This window comes from Haliotis asinina, chromosome 2 (assembly GCF_037392515.1).
Source record: "Haliotis asinina isolate JCU_RB_2024 chromosome 2, JCU_Hal_asi_v2, whole genome shotgun sequence".
NCBI classification, from domain to species: domain Eukaryota; kingdom Metazoa; phylum Mollusca; class Gastropoda; order Lepetellida; family Haliotidae; genus Haliotis; species Haliotis asinina.
Window position 1 is genome coordinate 73,656,439 of NC_090281.1, and position 21,671 is coordinate 73,678,109.

A 21,671-nucleotide genomic window follows, 5' to 3' on the forward strand; every position below is an offset into this window, starting at 1 on the left:
GTTTAGTTTGTTCTAGAATTCAAGGCACGTTTGAAAGTATGAATATCACTACTGAGACCAACAACTTTCATGTCATAGTTGATATGGTAATTAAATATTCATGTATTCAAGTGAGCTACAGTGCAAGGGTACTACTTTTTCCCCATGCACAAAGGCACCAGATGCTTTTAAACAAAGGTCAAATATAATTTTGCCTCTGGTTTTAGAGGAAAGAAAGCGCAACGGACGTCCAAATCATACAGTTTCGAACTGTCCATTGGAGAAAGCCAGACGACGAAGTCAATTGTTCCCCAAAGGAAAGTCCAGTGGTGTGTACCAAACATGTAGACACTGGTACATTCTGTCATTGGATCAATTTCCTATATGGGTACAGTGTGAAACCCATTTCTGGTGTCCCCCAATTTGATACTGTTGGAATATTGTTAAAAACAGCGTAAATCCCAACTCACTCACTCGTTCAAAATACGATCATTGTACCTTGCGAGAGTTGTATTTGTGTATTTAGTTTGTAATGCATGTATTTTATATCGGTGACTGGGTTTGTGGGTGAGCTCAAAAGACTCAGCTCAGGGTCGATAGAACACTACTATACACCAAGCGTACATTTTCTGAATATCTGTGGGTTATTTTAATGTAAGCCACAAAAAGAACTTCCAGACCATCCGGTTCTTTCATGTGCATATGAATCAATCGAGTGCTATCTTCCTTCTTTTCACGGGTGGATATAGCACTTGATTGCATACTAGTACATTCCACTTTCATGAAGTTGTTATGGCGTTCCCCTGACTCATCACATACGCACTGTTCAAACGGTGTGAGTATACAGTTAGACTAACGCTTAGTCACTGAATATATATGTAACTGATAGTAACAAACACACCTATTTATATAGAAAAGAAGCTCCAGTGCTGTGGGATATTCGGAATCTGAGAAAATCTAGACTTGCTTCATCGAGTGCTTTTAAGCAATGCAAGAGATGACAAGGCAGTGGGGAAAGTAATGTGGTTCATGGACTGAACTCTGCATCGTACATCGGAAGCAAACATGTTCAGCATTTAATCTGAGGCGGATTGTGGACAAATATGTCTCAGTGGATCCATCAATAATGGACCTTATACAATTTGAGTATGCTATAAAGCTTTACCTCGTCACTCCGAAGACGGGTGGTCGATTACCTCAGGATACAAGCCCATTTCAGCCGTGATGTTGCTGGAATTTTGTTAAAAGCGACGTAAATACTCACTTTGCCATTTAAAAGCGAACTCAGATTCACGATATGAGGATCTTAACTTCAAGTAATAAAGTCTTCAAGTCAACCAATATCACTACCGCACTCGAGTGACGTTCTTTTCTTTCTTTGTGTCATCATTTACGCGATCTTGCTCATTTTTTCATGTATTGACTTATGTAAGTTGAAGTGTACATTTTAAGTGGCCTTGTGAAAAACGATTGTTCAAAAAGGATTTCTTTCTAATTTCAAAACAAATATCAGCATCTTCATTGAATCATGCGACATTAGTTATTTAGTAAGAAATGACGACGGATGTCCTGTGAACAGTTGTATGTGGTCCGGGAAATCGAAAAAAAACTGTTTCTCAGCAATATCCCAGGTTTGTAACAGCAGTCTGTAAATAATCGAATCTGGACCAGACAATCCAGTGGCTGTCGTCATCAACATCTAAACTGGTTCAGTACAGACTCTCACTTTCAGTCAATGGGTTTCCTTTGTCCAGACACCATCATTACGAGCAGTCGTGAATATTACTGACAGCGGCGTTAAACAACGTCCATGTCCTCCCATGTTATTCAATTTGCATGCAGTGTATGTGGAACTGCTCCGATCCATACCCTTGGGAAGGTTTTACTGAACTTATGAGCCCCAAATGTGTTTCAAACCTTTATAAATATATTTTCCCACACATTTCTTTTACTGTTGTGTTTATGTTCTTTTCAAACAATATACTAACATCTTATTTTTTATCGAGTACGGGCTTTTATAGTCTGTCTCACTTCCTCAGTTACATTATTTTGCCTGAATGAAGAATTTTCAATTTAAAATAAATTGTTTGTTTCTACCAAAACTATATACATTCACGGACAGAGCGTTCGTCTAGAGCTTTGTTTCGTTGTGTAGTTCCATCACGTTCGTTGTCAACCGGTCGTTCGGTGCTGTGAGTCACCATGGCCCAGCTGTCTCATCAGTAGGCATACGGCGTATATTGATGGAGAAATTGAGTCCGGACGAAAATCAGTGTTGACAGGTGGTCTCCTCAATTATATTCATATGTGTCACAGAATTAGGCTAGATCTGTGTATCGGGCAAACATATATACCAACGGTTAGAAAATAGATTCAGAACCTGTTCATTTCCGAAGAAAATCTTTTCTTGCTTTATTTAGGGTCTTTATATTGCAAATACAGTCGGGAGGGAAAACACGCTGTGAAACAATATGAGTACTCAGCGCATCGTACAGGCGTATGCTTGAGCAGACGACATCGTTATTAACTGCCCGGGTGCAGGCTAAAACGTCAACACAGCAAAACGGCACCTGGCGAAAACGTCACCGTTTGGACAGAACGGAACCTTCCCTTGGTGAAAACGGCTACAAATGTTATGGCGAAAACGTCACCATATACAATTTAAAAAAGGATTGATATGATGACTGTATTGTATTGTGAACTTTGGATAAACATTTAGTGTTTCATAAATAGACATTGTGATCCACTGACTTAACAAAACTGAGTATACCGCCTGGTCCCAGAGCTATACCAGGAAGCTAAACTCCTTCCCCTCCAGACCAGGCTCATCCAGGAAGGGCGTCAGAAGGCGGCAATTCACGGGCCCATCCATTGAGTTAACAAAACTCTATCTCAACGGTCCTTTTCAGGACCACCAAACAACCCAAACGAATGCTTGATAACTTGAAATAAACATCTAAACATTACAAACAATTAAACAATAAAGTCAACATAATAATGAAGTCAATATAACAATGTTTGATATATGGTGACGTTTTAGCCCATTAATCAGTAGCCGTTTTCGCCAATATGGTGCCGTTTTCACGAAACGATTTTGGTTCCGTTCTGTTGTAGTGCTGTAGTGTAGTGTAGTGCTATAATCCTAATGTCCGCGTGCCAGGGAGTATTTCCTGGAACACCTGTTGTCACAGCGATTCAAAAACACCTGCTTATAATATGATCGGAATCGTAAATGAAGTGTGCTTTAAACATATTTTTGTTAATGACTTTGTCGCTTCTATTTTGTACCTCAGTCAGTAATACTTTTCGTCTTCCCATGGTAAGGGAGATAACTGATCATGTACAACCAATAACTATTGATTGAATTGTTTTGGGGCACTGCCTTCTTTGTCTAAAGGAGTGCAGCAGTGCGTATTTTGCGTATGACATTTTAATTATTTTTTGTTAATAATTACATCAATTTGAAAATTAACAAACCTATTCATTACAGTATTTTAGGACCACTTTCTTTGTCTAAAGGAGAGGTGCAGCGCAAAATTTGATACAGATATGTGTATCTTTGTTTAGATTAATTCTTTATAGTTGTTCAGCTGAAGTTAATCAAGGTGGGGGCATATTTGTGACCCTTGCTCGCATTTGCTGGCTTGGTACGGTGAGATTAACAGTTAACAACGTTTTGAAACGCCACAGCGGTATGTGAATATTCCAGAGGACGACTTACAACCAGCCAGGTCACTTGACTTAGTCCACATGCAAACTGTAGCGCAAATGGGCTACGCATCATAGAGAAAATGACTAGTCTTCTTTACATGTTTCGCTCGCATATAAGAAGATTTGTCATATTCTTTATACTGCGCAACCCCATTTGCGCTACAGTTTGCCTGTGCTTAGTCCAACCCATGGGATCCCATGGGAAAGACAGGAGATTGTATACGTCGCTGTACTTTCCCAACGCTGTTGTTGTAGTGAATGGAAACTTTAGCTTAGGCATGTTTGGCTCCATACATACACATTATTTACAGATATACAGTTCTTATTGTAGTAAGAACTGTATAACGCAATACTCACACATTGGCCTATTAATACAATATCGTGTGAAATTCTGATCAGTTCCATACATACAGTCGGCGGTTCAATCCAATCCCTCCATCATACCAAGATGCGTAAAGAGATGGCACTTGTTGTTACCCTGCATGGCCGTCGTCATGGAGACAATTAAATAGGTAATGGTTGCCTTGGAATCACTACCTGAGTGGGGCATCCAACAGATGCATGCATGTAAAACTGACATTAGTTCTCAATAAAACTGAACGTCTCCCATCAACTCGACATGATCCGATGGTGCGACATGAATGGAATATTCACTCACTCTTTGCAATTAAAGGTTTTCTCACACAACTTACAGGATACCGTGTAGTCTCATGTACAATCTCTGAACCACATTACTTCCTTCCTAGCCCTCCCTGCAATGCTAAAGTGGGTAATTCAAGTTTTAGATTCCTTAAGGTTCGAATCTCCCATGCCTCTGGGGCTAACTTTCAATACATATGTGGGTTTGTTTGTTCCTATCAAAATTACATATGCAGAGACTAAGCGTCAGTCTAGGTATTGTGTAAAGCAGATCACCAGTGTATCTCTTCCTATTTTGAAGGTTAGAGACAACAGTTGAAACATGCAAGTAATTCTGCTGTTCCGTTTGTCTGCCTTTTTGCTAGTCAATGCAAGTGGGACATGCAGACAAACTTAACGCATTGCCTATTGAGTACTCTGCTGTAAGGAGTAGACCACAACTTCCGCCGAATCAACCTATTATCCCTTTACCTCAAGTAGTTCATGGTCACTTTTGCTATCGCGGGATGGATTTAAAGATATTATAATAATTGGGACTAATAATGATAAAACCATGTTGCAATATTGTACAGATGTTAAATAGTAAATAATCACCTTGTGACTTCCGGTAAGTCAGTATACATATCCATACGACAGAAACTCGCCGGAAGTTCAAATGGATTAAGATGGCTGCCTCGGTACTTGTCCACGAGAAGTTACTAAATGTAAATAATATTTTTGCCTTCTCGTGGTGCCGGGAACATGTTTTAGTTTTTTTGATAGATGTCAATTTAACCTACTGTTTAAAAGAGTTAGATAAGGGGACTGTCTGTTTGTTAAAGTGTACTTTGGTAATAGTTAACTAAAACATATGGATTGTTTTGATTTTGTGTGACATCTGACAGGAAGCAAACAACGGTTTATGACTGTCCAGCAGAAGTCAGACTAGAAATAATGGCCATAGGATGGGCTAGTCTGCAGTTTACATAGGATGTTTCAATAGTTACATTCCCATGGCTAACATTAAATAACAGCCGTAACTGTACATCCTGAACATTGAGTGTATTATAGCGGGTGTTATGTTGTTGTCAGAATTATGAACGCCTACCGACATTTGGCATTTTATCATTTTTCACTTGACTGGTGTTTAATCATATTTTCTGTTTGAGATAACTCTCAATTTTTGCGGTATTGCTATTTTCTTACCACTGCAGTACAAGCAGGTGACACTGTCACACGTTTACTACGACAACTAGCGAATCTAAATAGCTTTCATATTAAGAAATATTCAGGAACTGCATTCAGATTAATAATATCATTATTTTTATTACCAAAACAACTGAAACGTCCATTCATTTGGACACATGATAAAAATGTGCCATACATAATGCTGCTGTGTGCAGAGTGAAGTTGCATAATATGTCCTGTAATAGTTTTAGGATGGAAAATATGCAAATGTTCCAGAACTTACTGGGAAAAAAAAGTCTGTAATATTTCTACAATTAAACATGCCATCCCATTTTCAAAAGCGATGAATTGTTTTTTGCATAATTTGCAGATGTAAACAGTCAGTGCAGGGCTAGGTGTGTCTGGTTTCCTGGTGTTTTCAATTGCCATGATAATAGAGAGCCCAGGATAATAGAGTGTCCATGCATAATGATTAGTGCAACAATCTTCAGTTTGCATAGTCTGTCATACAGAGCCTGAAACAACTGTAACCAAAACTGTTCTCAATATGTGGAGAATAATATATATTCCCACATTTCTAGGAAAAAGATTAATAAAGTCTCCAGGCTCCTTTTTATCATATTTCATGGTGATACTTTAGACATTTGTTCTGTAAAATATGTTCATTTCAGAGACTAAATGTTATTCAGTTGTGATGCTTCAGCGACAGATAGGCATTATGACTCTGTTAACTCCATTCTGTTTTCTTAAATGTTCAGGCTGCATGCATCTAGAGGGACTTGATGTTCAATTTTGACTGGAACAGTAGAATGCAATAAGACTGGTATTAATAAAATGCTGCACTTAGATTTTGTTTTGATGTTTTGATAAATAACACTTTTTGTTTACATCTTCTATTTATTAGGTTACATAGGTCATTGATTCACCATGTTCTGTGATTTTCAGCTGATCCTAGCTACCACTTTGTGACCAGCAGGTTGAACTCACAATATGTTTTTTCATATGATATAAAATTTGTATTAATGTGTTATTTTCCCCTATTTTTCAAGCTTCTACAGCGAGCATCATGGAAACACAAAGGGTTTCATGGGTTTATCATTGGACGCAAAAATGAATCTGCTGTAGAGGCTTTATTCACCACATATTGTGGATCAGTTGATGAAAAGATTGTGACAGATACAGAAAGACGGTCACAGCAACTTCTTCCAGGAGGTATTGATGTCACATTAATTTTTGGCAACATCTATCAGGAGCTAGTCAAAACAGACAGTTACAAAAGTTCAAATTGCCAATAGAATAATAGATTCATTATGCATAGGTAACAGCACATAATATTCAGTGAGACCCTGCATACCCTAGAGATGCTGTTTTCCATATTTCAGAACCAAAGTCTGGCTGATGGAAATCCAGATATCTGGATTTTCAGTTACCCAGAAGATTTTTACCCAAAAACAAATATACCTGGTTATTCAAGGTCTCACAGTAATCATGATAATAGCAGAGCAGCACAACTTTTACATCCTGCTGTATTGAAGAACACATTAAGTCCAAATGCTTATGTAGGGAAGCTTGGTGTCATCTTACCATTCCTGACAAAAACATGGCAAGACAGCAGTTGACAAGATGGGCTTTTCACAATATGATAGTGTCCTACTCACAAACAAGGATAAGTTGAACGAGCACAGAAGATATGTTGATGAGCAGTAAGCAGTCCATGGCAATGAGCAAACCCATTTGGTTTGTGAAAGGTAGAGCAGATGTAGGCTAGTGCACATGCAGTGCATAATGATGAAATTGATTTCGTGCATAGCTGGACACACTTTGCTCATGAGATTCTTTTGTGGTCGGTGAAGCAATGACACGTGTTTGTGAACAACTTGGGGCCCTTTCGCTAGTGGGCGGCACTCATGCATGCTAATACGGGTCAGTTGTCAGGTCAGAGCTCAATTTATCCTTGTCTGTCAGTATCTACAAACCACTGCTGAACCACTGCCAGTTGCGTAATCTGACCATGTGTAGCAGATAAGAAATGCCTGTAATCGTTTCCATGACTTTACAATGTTATCAGGTACAAAGTTCTTAGTTGTAAGTTGTGGAACAATAATCAAAACTGAAAAGAAACCTTTTTGGGGTAGTTTTTACATGTGGCCATTTGGACTTGCACCCCATGTATTTGCCACTTTTCCTTTTCAAAACAACAAGTAATATTGAGTTTTGAGGATGCAATACCTTCCAAGTGAATAGAGATTTTAAAATAGTTATCTGTACAAATGTTACTCCAAACTTACTCAGCCTCTTTCCAGTATTAGCTTATTCTTAGTACTGTTTTTGAACCAAAACTTTTTATATGTTTAATGATGATAAGCAAAGCTGTTAATAAATATGTCTGATAAATTATTATATACTATCACCATGAAATTCTTTGTCATTGTATTTGTTGTGCTTGGGGAAGGTATGGTTATCATGTATGTATCACCATAGAGTAATGGTTGTTTTTGTATGTGGCACAGGTTTTGAATTGTGTGGTGCTATAGTTGTGACTGACAAGGCGCCAGGACCAGTCAACACAAGAGCAGCTGTACAGGCACACATCTCCAACAAACTTCTGGTAATGATGACATGAATACTGCTGTTCTGTTGCATGGATTTACAGGACGCAGATTCCTGAGTCCTATATTCATGAAAACTGACAATGGACACAACAAAATCTATTAACACAGAAAAAGTCCAATTCTTTTTTGTAAAAATTTTGTTTAAGTAACAGTAAGTTATTACTGAGTTTACTCCTAGCTGGGTTATGACATCATTTGCAATTTAATTACTGTAACAATGTGATATCATGACACACAATACAATACCAGTAACTGAATTACAACAATATTACAGCATATTATTAGTAATAAATTTAGTGTCTGGGGCCCCCATTTTGTAGTCCAGGACCCTTGAAAATTTAGAATGTGACATCTCAGGGACCCTCAGATAAACTACTCATGGTAAATCCCTGCTGTTGACTGGTGTGGAAGGCGGTAGAAACTAAAAGTTACTTTCCCTTGGGCCGTAATACAACCAAGGTCCGCTTCTCTTCTGTACCAATCACTGCAAGGATGTCAGGTCAACCTAGGAAGACCATATTAATTTTCAAATGAAAATCCAGCATTCCTTGGGTTTTAAGTACTTGTAAGGCATGGTGCACTGCTGACTCTAACCCAACAGTTACTAGTGCGAATGCTCAAAACTTGGAGAATGGCTTCGCTGGTCCACCTTCTAGCAGGTTAGTTTAGGAACTCAGAACCATAAGTGGCGTGGACCAGTCTGCCTATTGTTCTATTGTCCATTCTAAGCATCCAGTGCAAAATAATGAAGTTGAAGCTGTCTATTTGCACTTGTTTTCCCTCCTTAGACCAGACCAATTTTGTTTCTTGCTTTACTTGGTTTCGTCGGCAGAAAACATAAAGCCAGGAAGTGAAAAAAATCACCAGTCAAACTAATATTCCTTTTAAATGCTAAAAGTATTTTACTTTGTGCAATTTATGAAGTGTGTATGAGTGAGTGAGTTTAGTTTTACGCCACACTAAGCAATATTCAAGCTATATGGCAGCAGTCTGTAAATAACTGCGTCTGGACAATCCAGTGATCAACAGCATGAGTATCGATTTGCACAACTGGGAACCGATGACCTGTCATCCAAGTCAGCGTATCAGACCACCTGATCCTGTTACTTGCCTCTTACGACAAGCCTAGATGCCTTTTATGGCAAGCATGGGTTGCTGTAGACCTATTCTACCCTGGATCATTACAGCACAATTTGTATGATCTCCAGGGAGTTGAGAATGATAATACAATGTGCTGCTTGAAACTGATATTCTTTGATCAATGGAAAGACAAAGTGCCTTTGAGCAGCATTATACAAATATTAGCCTAATAGCATACTAATAATAATTTCATGTATAGTGATTCCATGTTGTTGAAAAAATGGAACTGAAAACCAAAAGAATTTTGAAGGTTTTTATAATTCTTGCAGGAGTCTCTTGGAGAAGAGCCCTTCATTGTGTGTCATATCCAGTTGGGGTCTGGTCAACTTGGCACCAACAATTTCCTCCTCCTTGATGCTGACCAGGAGGTGTCAGAGTGCCAGGTCAGCCTAACCCGAGATGATGTACTGTCCAACAGTGTGGTGTTCCGACTGCAAGCACATGTACCCATCACTATCTCTATAGACTCTAGCTCAAGTAAGTAGCCAGTGTACTTTTGGATTGTTTACCTAGGTTTTCAGTGTGAGACTGTCATAAACTGAAATGTATCTTTCTGATACAACGTTTTTGAAAGCTGGTGTACAAGTATTTGTATGTTTTGCTAATCAGGGATGTGACTTGGTGAAAGTGATTATCAGGTTTTCAAGAGGTGTAAAAACCAAGTATTGTTTCCTCCGTCAAGTTCTCCATCAAATAGGAAGTAACTGTACCATGCATATACCCCATGTTGCAATGTTAGTGATGAAATGTGCATTGAGAAAATGTAATTTATTGATACTTCAGAAGTAGTTTAATATAGTTTTGTCATGAGGTGTTTTATATAAAGTTAGAGGACGTCAGATTTGAAGGTGCTGCATGAGGGAGACTGCTGTATTTTGGGGAATATTATTTAATAAGTAAAGAAGCAATTTCCCCAACTGATTTTTTATTACTAAGAGTTACTAAAGGTACATTAGATCATCGACAAATGGGACATGATGTCAACCCATTATTACCAAACTCAGACAATATAGTTGCAGCTCTTGATCTTTTGGTTAAACAGCTTGGAGTGAGTGAGTTTGGTTTTATGCCACTTTAGCAATATTCCAGCAATGTCATGGTGAGGGGACACCAGAAATGGGCTTCATACATTCTACCTATGTAGGGAGTCGAACGCGGGTCCTCAGTGTAACCACTAGGCTACCCTACCTCTCTGAGTTTGGAAATGTCCGTATGCTGAGTGAAATACAGTTTGTCTGTTCCCCAGAAGATTGGCAGCAAGCCATCAACTGTGAGATCAGTCGAATATGTCGCAGTCTCCAGTCTCCTGCCTGTGTGTTCTCTGTGAAAAACACACGCATCCTGCTGACATCTTCCGAGGTGAAGGGTGTGTTAGGTGACCAGCCATGTGATGTGCTGTACCAGCACATTGAGTCAGACAATGATGTACCTGTGGTCCGAAGTAAGAAGAAAGGATTAAAGGACCAGGTGTGTTTGCCAACAGAATAGACGCCAAACGTGATCTAATAGATCATTTACAATGATACACTTGTTCTACATCAAGATAACTGTACAGACCAGTCATTAATTTCAGATTGAATAGGGCTCAGTATTTATTGATGTATTAACATACTGTTTCTGTCCACAATACTTGTTAAGTTTTTGGATGACCTCACTAACCCATGTCCTTGCACAATTTGGGATGACCTCCATCCACACGACCTCTGCTGTGGCATCTCTTGTCCTTGCACATTTTTGGCTGATCTCCATCCCTCAAATGCATGTCCTTGCACAATTTTGGATGATCTCCATCCCTCAGATGCTTGTACATTTTGGGATGATCTCAATCCCTCAGATGCATGTCCTTGCACATTTTTGGATGATCTCCTTCCCTTAAATGCATGTCCTTGCACATTTTTGGATGATCTCCATCCCTCAAATGTATGTACATTTTGGGATGACCTCCATTCCCCCAACCCAGCTACATGTGTGAAGGTGTCCAGCTCTTAGAGATGTTATGTACAGTTATCCCATCTCTTGTATAACTGCTGCTCCTGTTTCAGGGACCAATAGGTGTCCAGTTGCTGCTGTTGGTGAGTGAGGAGGTGGCAGGAGACGTGCCCTGTTGTGCTCCAGTTGTTCATCATAGTATAGGTGAGTTTAATGGCCAGCCAGTTAGAAAAATAATAAGTGAACTCTAGTTTTGTTATGTTTACAAAGTATCGTACCTCAAAATGGCATTTTTGCATCATTAGAATAGGCCTCCGAGATTGCCATTAGAGAACACCAAACATATTAGATGGTCACTTGACTGAGAGTATAATGGTGGCTTGGATTATTGCTCACACAAAAAAATCAGTTACGTTGATTGAATTGTGATACAATACTTACTGCTGTATGGTTTCACCTCTAAAATCCAGATGGGATGAAAGTGAAGTTTAAATAGTGTGCAAACTGATTTCCAAATTTTTGCCAGCCAGTTGGGCTGGATGTGCCTAAAAGTTACTGGAATAATAATTTGTTAATAGCTTAATTAAGTCATACAGGAATCATAATACAGTCCTGCAGACAAAATGAACCCATAAAAATTCAGTAGCCAGTCGGGCCAGTTACTGGTCTGGCTGGATTTAACTAGCCACAGGCTGGCAGGACTATAACTATTTTGCACACTGAGTGTAACTGTTGACACTATAGATTAACTATCAATTTTTTTCCAGGAGATTTCAGAGCCGTTAAGATGCGGCTGCCCCTAGATGTTTTGTCAGTCATTAAGTCAGATGAGAATATAGAAAGTTTACACTCAGCCTTCACTACAGCTGTGAAATGTCAGCTAGAATCAATGAAAGATTGTCTGTGTCAGTACAAACAGGTAAATTTTTCAACTATTTTGTCATTCTAAACATGGGAAAAATCAAATGATATGTATTCCTCAGGAATGTTTAACCCTTTTTTCAGTCAGTATGTTTTGAACCCAGAATGTATGGATCAGAAATCTATGATTTTTAACTTACCTTACCATGGGTCTTATGCATATTACCCCAAGGTACGCTAAACAAGATCAGACAGTCGTTGATTCGCCATCCCCTCGATGGCTACCTCATGCAATCTACGAATGTAGTCACAGAAGTGATGTGATCTCCCCACTCGCACAAGAGCGCAGAATCCAAAATTCACTTTTACCTTTAGCGTTCGTGCGAACGGACGTGTTGGTTTGCTGTGTATCTACTTTGTGTAGTTTCAATAAAGTTGCTACTCTTTGGTAGGTATGGTTTGTATCCCTTCGTTGTGTGTCAAGTTAAACAAGTATTTAACTGCACTTACCTTGCTACCTCGTGTTATCTTTTTCTCACTCAGGCATGGGTTTGTCTGTGTTGTGTGTGAGAGCGGCATGGCGTCCGTGGGGGTAGTTCAACTTGCTGGTTGTTTTTCCTCCATGTACTTGTCCATGTTTTGGTCATATTTGCTTGTGGTTTTCGGTATTTATCATACCTTTTTTGCCATTTTACAGCGTAGCGAAGGCAGCCATTTTGGTTGTTGCTTATCGCTGCCCCGCACTTACGGGTGTGTCTATTTTTTATGTAGAGGTGCAATTATTTCTTACACTTCTATGTATGGTTTTTTTTCCTCCTGGCATTGTGTCAACGTGTTGTCATGTGTTGGTTTCTTGTCTGTTACAGTTTCTGTGTATGACTCGACACTTTTGCACTATCTGCAAGGGGCAGAAGTCAGCCAAAGACCCACATCCCTGGTGTCCGAATTGTGTGTCCGCTGTTTGCTCCATTGATAATCGGTGCCAACACTGTCAAGTGTTATCATTGGCAGATTTCAAGACTTTTTTGGCGGTACGATCAAAGTGTTTTATGCAACGTAGAAGAAGAATGTCGTCGCCAGCATCTTTCCTGGGATCTTTGCTTGACGACCAGGATCTACCACCACCTTCAGCGTCGGTATCGACGCCTAGTGTGGGGCGCTCGTCTATTACACCGGCGCGCTTGTAGACCTCTCTCACCTGGATGCCTTATCCCACCCAGAAGTTCAGAGGCTTCTGTGGTCTCTCTTGACGCCTGGCGCTGCTGTGCTCCCTACCTCGTCACCAGCACCCTTACCAACATCAGCGCCTACATCCTTATCTACCTTTTTCCCGACACCAGCGCCTAGACCTACGCCAGCGCCATTGCCTGTACCAACGCCGCTGCCTGTCCCGGCGCTGCTGTGCTGCTGTGCTCCCTACCTCGTCACCAGCACCCTTACCAACGTCAGCGCCTACATCTTTATCTACCTTTTTCCCCGACAGCAGCGCCTATTCCGACGCCAGCGCCTGTACCAACGCCAGCGCCGATATTGTTATCAGACCCTGCTTCTGTGCCTGCTCCTTTTCGTGCCAAGGTGTCTCATACGCTTTCTAGAGAAAGTGTTACAACGCCAGTTGTATGAAGAGCGCCCCCGGCGTTTGGAGGCTGAGCGCTCCTGGCACAGGTCTCGCTCCAGGTCCCCGAGGGGTCAGCGCTCCCACCCTCCGCATCGTAGCTGGCGCCGGCACTCCTGATCTGGTTCCGTTCTCCACAGCACTCTTTAGAGGAAGACTCACGCACCAGAAGTAGACGACGCGTGCGTTCCCGTTCAAGATCTCTGCGGCGCCTCTCTAGGTCTCAGCGTTCGCGATCACTGGAACCACCGCAGACTTCCTTCAAGGATTCTAATACTAGGAATTCTGCTTCTACCTCCACTCAGCGACGGGAATCAACCTCTGTTTCCTGGGAGGATCACGAGGAGCAGTTCTTTTGTCCAGATTATGGGGAGGAAATTGGCGATGATGGTGATAGTGATGGTACCTATCTTCCCCTAGCTTCAGTGTTTGAATGGATTGCCGATAGACTACTGGACTGTCCTTCACCTTCCGCTGATTCAAGCAATCCGGCGGCGATTCACCTGTCTCCCACATTACTTATTCCACCTCACCCCATGGTGGCAGACGCTGTAGCTTGGCTAGACTCAGATTTTGCGAAACTATTAAGGCATCCAAGTCAAAGAAATCAGACTATTAAGTCCACAGTCTGGATTTTGCCGACAACAGGGCTGCGCAAGATGATTCTCTCAAGCGGACTGAAGCGCATGCTTAAGCCTATCCCAGCGCTTGCGTCAGCCACCTCCGCTGCAGCCATGGATCTATCAGAGGATAATGCCTCGAGAGTGGATCACATGACAACTATATTTGCTTGGCAGGGCAGACTACTACATCACTTCCTTGGACATTTACGTGCGGCACTAGCTATGACAACAACTGTGCGCCGATCTGGTTTCCTAGATGCTTGCACCTGGCAAGACAGCGATAGCTACTTCCTGCACCCTTTACTTCAAATTCCTCTTTGACAAAAAGATTCCGACTGTGTACAAACAGTGTGCTGAACTCACAAATACGGAAGTAGCATTGTCAACCTCTGAGGCCTTGGGCTCTGTTTTTTCGTGGCTGAGCCAGGGGGACTGCCAAAAAAAGATCTGTGCCCAGGAGAGAATCCATCCAATCCTCATTTGGGAGGGGATGAGGTTGAACCAAGTACTCAAATGTGCAGTGTAAGCCTCAAGAACGTGGCAGGGATGTGCCATCTACGCCCGGTTGAGGCAGGAGCAAGCGCCCCTACTCTGGCTGCTGAAGGCACGGACATCTACGACTGGGATGTCCCACCCCCAGTCGTACCAGTTCATCCGACCCCTAAAGGTGGGAGACTAGGGGTCTTCTGGGCCAGTTTGACATTCCTGGGAGACCCGTTCGCGAGTGTACTCAATAAATCAACAGGTACTTATACAAGAGAACATCGACATTTTGTTACCCAAATGTGCTATAGAGATAGTGCTAGAACCCCATCGCTCCCCGGGGTTCTATTCACCCATCTTCCTGGCCAAGAAAGGCTCCACCAAAATGCGAATGATTCACAACATGGCGACTTTCAACAGCCTGTATTTAGCCGAGCCCCCGCATTTCCGGATGACATCACTGAAATAGATCCGAGCCAAGTTGTTACCCGGAGCTTGGATGGTCAGCCTAGACTTACAGGATGCTTACCTGCACGTTCACATATTTCCACGTCACAGGAAGTTCCTGCGTTTCATATTCAACGGAGTACAATACCAGTGGCGGGTGCTGCCGTTTGGAATTTCTATGGCCCCATGGCTTTTCACTCGGATCACGCTGCATGTCACCCGATTCCTGCACCTCCGGGGCATAGACCTCGATCCTTACATCGACGACTGTTTTCTGAATCACTGCAATCCCCAGTTGCTACGCAAACAGCTGGACTTCTCCACACGCCCTTTACATCAATTGGGGTGGATTATCAACACCGAGAAGTCGCAACTGGAGCCAGCGCAGGAGCTGACATTCATCGGGGGGTTATTCCTAACCCGGCTCAATCTTGTCAGGGTCCCTCCCGGTTATCGGCTCTAACAGGCTCCAGGCTCCTGGTGGCGTCAGACAACTCCATGGTCGTGTGGGTGATTCGCAATCAAGGTATGACCAGATCCAAACAACTTCTGGACCAGATGTTCCTCTTAGCGGATCTGGTGGACAGCAACAGCATCGTGATCGCGACTCGTCACATTCCCGGTTGCAAAAACATCTTGGCAGACGCCCTGTCGCGCCCCGGCAGACCATCCCTTACGGAGTGGATGCTCCATCTGGACGCATTTCGCCAGATCTGCTGTCAACACGGGAGACCCCTGGTGGATCTTTTTGCCACCAGTTTCAATTACCAGTTACCAACGTATGTATTTCCCGTGCCGGATCCGCAGGCGTGGGCAGTCGACGCGATGTCTCTGTCTTGGGAAGGTCTGGACGCGTATGCGTTCCCTCCGCCAATCCTACGCAGAACCTCTGACTGGTTTTGGTCGCGCCCTGGTGGCCGGCCATGCCTTGGTTTCCCGACCTTCGACGGCGGAGAACCATACAAACTTCCAGAGTGGTTGCATCTACTTCGGCATCCTTGCTGCCTACAATGACAAGCACCTGCCTCATCTGGTAGCAAATACCCCGCACGAAATCAGGGCTTTGGCGTCTACAATGGCCCTCCATCTGAATTGCACAGTACTGCATATCATTGAGGGCTGTTTCTGGAAGTCATCAACTGTCTTCGCTTCCCACTACTTGAGGGACCTGGCAGTTGAAGACGTGGAGGGATTACAGTCATTTTGTCCACTGGTGGTTGCTCAGCAACTTACTCAACCATCTGCCCATTAGGTAATAACGCTGTTACAGTTGGTCTTAAGATTAACCTCACCCCCAGGGTGCGTCGGTTTTTCTTTGGAGTTCTACTGGGTTACTCTTTGTCCTGTTTCCAGTTGTTATCCTGAGACCGTTGGCATTGGTTTCCCGAGTTCTCCTGATGCATGTGCACTGATTGCTGAGGGATGGTCCTACGGAGTCCACACCACCATCCATCTGTCGAAGGCATATGCATAACACCTATGGTAAGGTAAGTTAAAAATTTATTAAAACCTAAATATTTTAGATATTTAAATACTTACCTTCCCATAGGGCGGTGACTCCCTCCCAAGGCTGGATGCTCCTCCCCACTTTCGATTCTTCGGACCTTCCGGTTGACGGTAAAAGTGAATTTTGGATTCTGCGCTCTTGCGCGAGTGGGGAGATCACATCACTTCCGTGACTACATTCGTAGATTGCATGAAGTAACCATCGAGGGGATGCCGAATCAACGACTGTCTGATCTCGTTTAGCGTAGCTTTGTATAATATGCATAAGACCTATGGTAAGGTAAGTTTTTAAATATCTAAAATATTTAGATTTTAATAACTTTGACATGCTATAATAAGAGATGTTTTATGCCACCGTCTAGATGACAACATCGACAATTGCATCATTCTTATGAAGACACACCATTTCCAGCATGCTTCTGTGTGTAATTAATGTTGGTTTATCTATTTTCTCATAATCCACATTATGTACAGACTGTTTGTTATATACATTGTGGTGATCAGTGGTCATGCCTGCTGCAGGGAGAGAGCTTCTGCATCCCTGAAGCCTTCCACTTCCGACCTGGTGGGGGACCATGCTTCGTCACTCACGTGTATCCTCGGGCAATAGCAGATGAAGATATGGGTGAGACAAGTCTTCCTGTAGTACAGTTGTGACGCAGTAACACTGTCATTTTCCTTGAGACAATTTAGGTGTCCCAGTCTGCAGATGACTCTCATTTCATTGCTGAGCAGCATACATGAGTAGTGCTATAATCCAGAATCCACCAGAGAATTTCTCCAGGAGAAATACATGATTTCCGTGAAGAGTTTTACACCAAGAAACCCTTCTCAGTTATGGTGATCGTATGAGTAGGAAATTGGTTCAAATTTCTTTGAAAAATTGAGTCCAAATAATGTTATTGCTGTTAAATATTTGGCTTCAAAGAAATCACTAATTCAAGTTTCAATTATCCGTTTAGAAAGTCAGCGACGAGATCTTCATCAATTACTGATGTTGCCTGCAGACAGACCATTGTTCCGACGTGCCAACCAATATATGTTTCCCGGACAACCCACAACAGATGGCTATTTGCTGAACCCACACACAGGGCTGTCTCCAGGAGGTAGGGTCAGGGTTTAGTGGATGAGTGGGTAGATTGTGTTAACCCACAGCAGACGGCTATTTACTGAACCCACGCACAGGGCTGTCTCCAGGGGGTAGGGTTAGGGTTTATTGGATTGTTGGGTAAATTGTGTGGATCCACAGCAGACAGCTATTTACTGAACCCACACACAGGGCTGTCTCCAGGAGGTAGGGTCAGGGTTTATGGGACGGGTGAGTAGATTGTGTTAACCCACAGCAGATGGCTATTTACTGAACCCACACACAGGGGCTGTCTCCAGGAGGTAGGGTCAGGGTTTATTGGATGGGTGGGTAGATTGTGTTAACCCACAGCAGATGGCTACTTACTAAACCCACACACAGGGCTGTCTCCAGGAGGTAGGGTCAAGATTTATCACACACAGGGCTGTCTCCAAAAGTTCCATGTCAAGGGTGTTAGATTTTGTTGTTGGATGGGTAGATGGTGCAGAGGTGGGGAAGTTGTGTCTTTTGATGATTATTTTGTCTTGCGAGTGAATTGACTTCTGTGTCATGAGTATCATATTATCCTTGTGCCATCATGTAGACTATGTGACTTTGTTTCAGGTGTTGGGACCAAGTACTTGGTGGAAGGGACATACAGCTACCATCACTACATGCAGGACCGCTTCAACGACAACCAGTGGGGCTGTGCATACCGCTCCCTCCAGACACTGGTGTCCTGGTTCCGTTTCCAAGGTTACACGGACAAACCTATTCCCACTCACAAAGAAATACAGCAGGTAGGATACACTGTTATCAAGACTCAGAATCTCTGTTTATCATTCTGTAATGGGGTTTGGTTAGATGAGGCATAGGTGGTAGGGTGTATAAAGTTCAATAACCAAACTATTAGACAATATGGGCAGGTAAGCTTTGAGCCAGCATGCAAATTAAGGATCACACGTATTTGCCAACTAAACAAAAACAAGAGTAGTCTGATGTACTTGTGTTTCAAATGTGATATACATGTATATGTATATTATCCTCAAGCTGGGCATGTATAGTGTTCTATATAAACTTCAGATGTTGATATTGTGAAATATGTTGCTATTGATTGAAAACATGTTTGATCTATGTTAAAATATATTCATCTATACTTGACATTGTCATGTAGCATTTCACAGTGTTGTGTTGCATTTGTACTCCATACCCTACGGCTCCAGTTATTGAATACTTTATGTTCTGATCTAACAGTGTGGTACAACAATGTATAACTGATGAAGCTTCTTCCTATATTCAGGCTCTGGTTGACATTGGAGATAAAGAAAAGTCATTTGTTGGAAGTCGGAAGTGGATTGGCTCACTTGAAGTCGGGTACTGTCTGGATCAGCTGATCGGGGTAGGTACAGTTGACTGTAAATAGAGCAGACACTTGACATGTAGTGGTATATTTTACCATTACTGCAATACTACTACATATTTGCCATTTACTTTTCACATTAGGTAATTTGAGAATGGTTTCTTAGGCCAATACAAATGTCCGCTTCTGAGGGAGGCAGTTGTCACAGAAATTTCAGCAGATCTTTAACTGTTCCTTATGTGAAGTATCATTATTGTAAGCATCAGTTTCCCCTACCGTTATGAAGGAGGCTGATGTCAGAGTATTGTTGGACTTCTTTAAAGTGCTTCCTATGCAGTGATGTCACAAGAATAATATTGTCTGCCTATTCATTGCAGGTGACATGCAAAATCATGAACGTAAGCAGCGGAGCAGACTTGGCTGGCAAAGGGAGAGAACTGGCATCACACTTCACGCACCAGGGCACACCAATCATGATAGGTAGGCCTCTCAATTATGATCAGAAAATGTGACTATCTGATCAAGATCCTGAAGAACATAACATTTGTTATGCTATAAGCTATTGTAACCAGAAAAGACACAGTTTATCATAGGCTTATCAATGTGGTAGTGCTTCAAACACTATATGAATTGGGCCCCTAGCTTCTGAAGACCCAGATATCACTTATTATGAGCTATACTTCACTGCTTTGTATACACTGTGTTCTCACCTGTGAATAGTTGATGCTTTGTGGTTTAACTGCCATGTCTAACCAACAGAGAGAAGGAAGCCAGTAAGTACTCAGGTGAGTGAGTGATTTAGTTACAAAAGGCTGTGTGTCTAGTTCGACACAGTGTTCATGCAAGGAAGAGCATCCTGCTGGAATAGCAGCTGTTTATGTTTACGAGTGATGGAGGAGCACAGGGTATGCAAGGTCTTTAAGTACTGACACTGGTTGACTGAAGGGCTTCAACACTTGATAAGACATCACTTGCAACTATGTGAGGCCTTGGGGTAGCCTAGTGGTTAAAGCATTCGCTTGTCACGCTGAAGACCCGGGATCAATTCCCCACATGCCATTGTTGTGTACCCCTTAACACGCCAGGTCTGTTCTGTTTTTCTCACTGTTAAAGATTTGTTATGTGGACATTCTCAGTTAACTTTAGTGAGATGGGAGAAGCACTAGCTGCAATTATCCTCCCTGATGTAGACATGTTGACTGCAGCATCTGCTAGCCTATAGCTGAAAATGTTCTCTTTGCACAGGTGGGGGTGTTTTGGCCCATACCATCCTCGGAGTGGATTTTGATGAAATCACAGGGAACATCCGCTTTCTGATCCTGGACCCCCACTACACTGAGTCAGAGGACCTGAAGGTTATCTTGGATAAGGTCAGTATATGCTGTAGCATGTGATATATGTGGTTACACCTTAGGCAAGTGCCTCTGTCCCAGCAGCAAAATGGGTACCAGTAGGGATTTCATGTGAAAATGTGTAGCACCTCAAAGGCAGCTTTGATTATCCGAGGTAATAATTGTCTGTCTGATGAGCATGCCATCAGTGTGGATTTAGAGCAGAATAATTGGAGTAATTAATATCATTGGTGTAAAGGATGATTTGAGAACCCATGAAATTTTCGGACATAATTTTTGTAAGAAGTGACAAAAATGGCTGGCTGAGTTAAGTAGAGTGTCAGAGCCATCTTTGACACTATGATTGTCCTACCTCCTATTCGTTGTCGCCGACTTTAAACGGAGTTAACTGCTGTTTGGTGTTGTGTACACTTTTCTCTTCAAAATAGGCCCTTGAAGATCCAGATTAGAATAGTTTTTCAGCAGCCCATGCTTGCCTTTAGAGGTGACTGTGCTCATCATAAGAAGGCAACTAACAGAATCAGGTGGTCAGGCTTGCTGACTTAGTTGTCACTTCATCAGTTCCCAGTTGCACATATCGATGCTCTTACTGTTGATCACTGGATTGTCTGGTCCAGATTTAATTATTTAGAGACCGCCACCATATAGCTGGAATATTGTTTGTGCAGTGTAAAACTAAACTCACTCACTCTTCAAAATAACAGAAATGAATGACAAATTCTTGATTTTAGTCGCATGAATGTAGTAAGTAATGTGACTGATGCTGAACACTGTGGTCATGAACATTTTGTTGTGGCAGCTTACAATGGTTCAGTTCTGGCTCAGACAAACCTGTGCATGGTATCACATTATCCCCACAGTTTGAGTACAATAATGCACAGCCAGTCAGATGCGTCCACATTTCATTTTAATTATCTGATGGTGTGCTGGAAATCAACCAATGGTGTGCTGGAAATCATACTGCCTGTTCCTACCCAAAATATTACAATCTTCTTGTGGTGACTTTCAGGGATGGTGTGGCTGGAAGGGACCAGATTTCTGGGATGTCAATGCTCACTACAATCTGTGTATGCCTCAGAGACCACAGGTCATATGACCTGTGAAGTGCCTCCTTTGCAAGCTGTCTGTATGTACATGTCTGTAAAATAAAGTAATATATAATAAATATCTGTGCTGTCATT

General features: G+C 42.1%; 1 protein-coding gene across 1 annotated transcript; it reads left to right on the forward strand.

Moving 5' to 3' along the window:
- Positions 1-4,756: 4,756 nt before the first annotated feature.
- Positions 4,757-21,655, forward strand: LOC137274285 (ufm1-specific protease 2-like). The gene is made up of 14 exons (XM_067807407.1): positions 4,757-5,033; positions 6,546-6,708; positions 8,007-8,104; positions 9,518-9,725; positions 10,495-10,715; positions 11,291-11,381; positions 11,945-12,096; positions 17,235-17,337; positions 17,675-17,818; positions 18,403-18,578; positions 19,079-19,177; positions 19,516-19,618; positions 20,384-20,508; positions 21,500-21,655. Exons 1-14 carry the CDS (start codon positions 4,995-4,997, stop codon positions 21,584-21,586), a joined length of 1,809 nt encoding a protein of 602 aa, XP_067663508.1. The 5' UTR covers positions 4,757-4,994; the 3' UTR covers positions 21,587-21,655.
- The last annotated feature ends 16 nt before the right edge of the window (positions 21,656-21,671 follow it).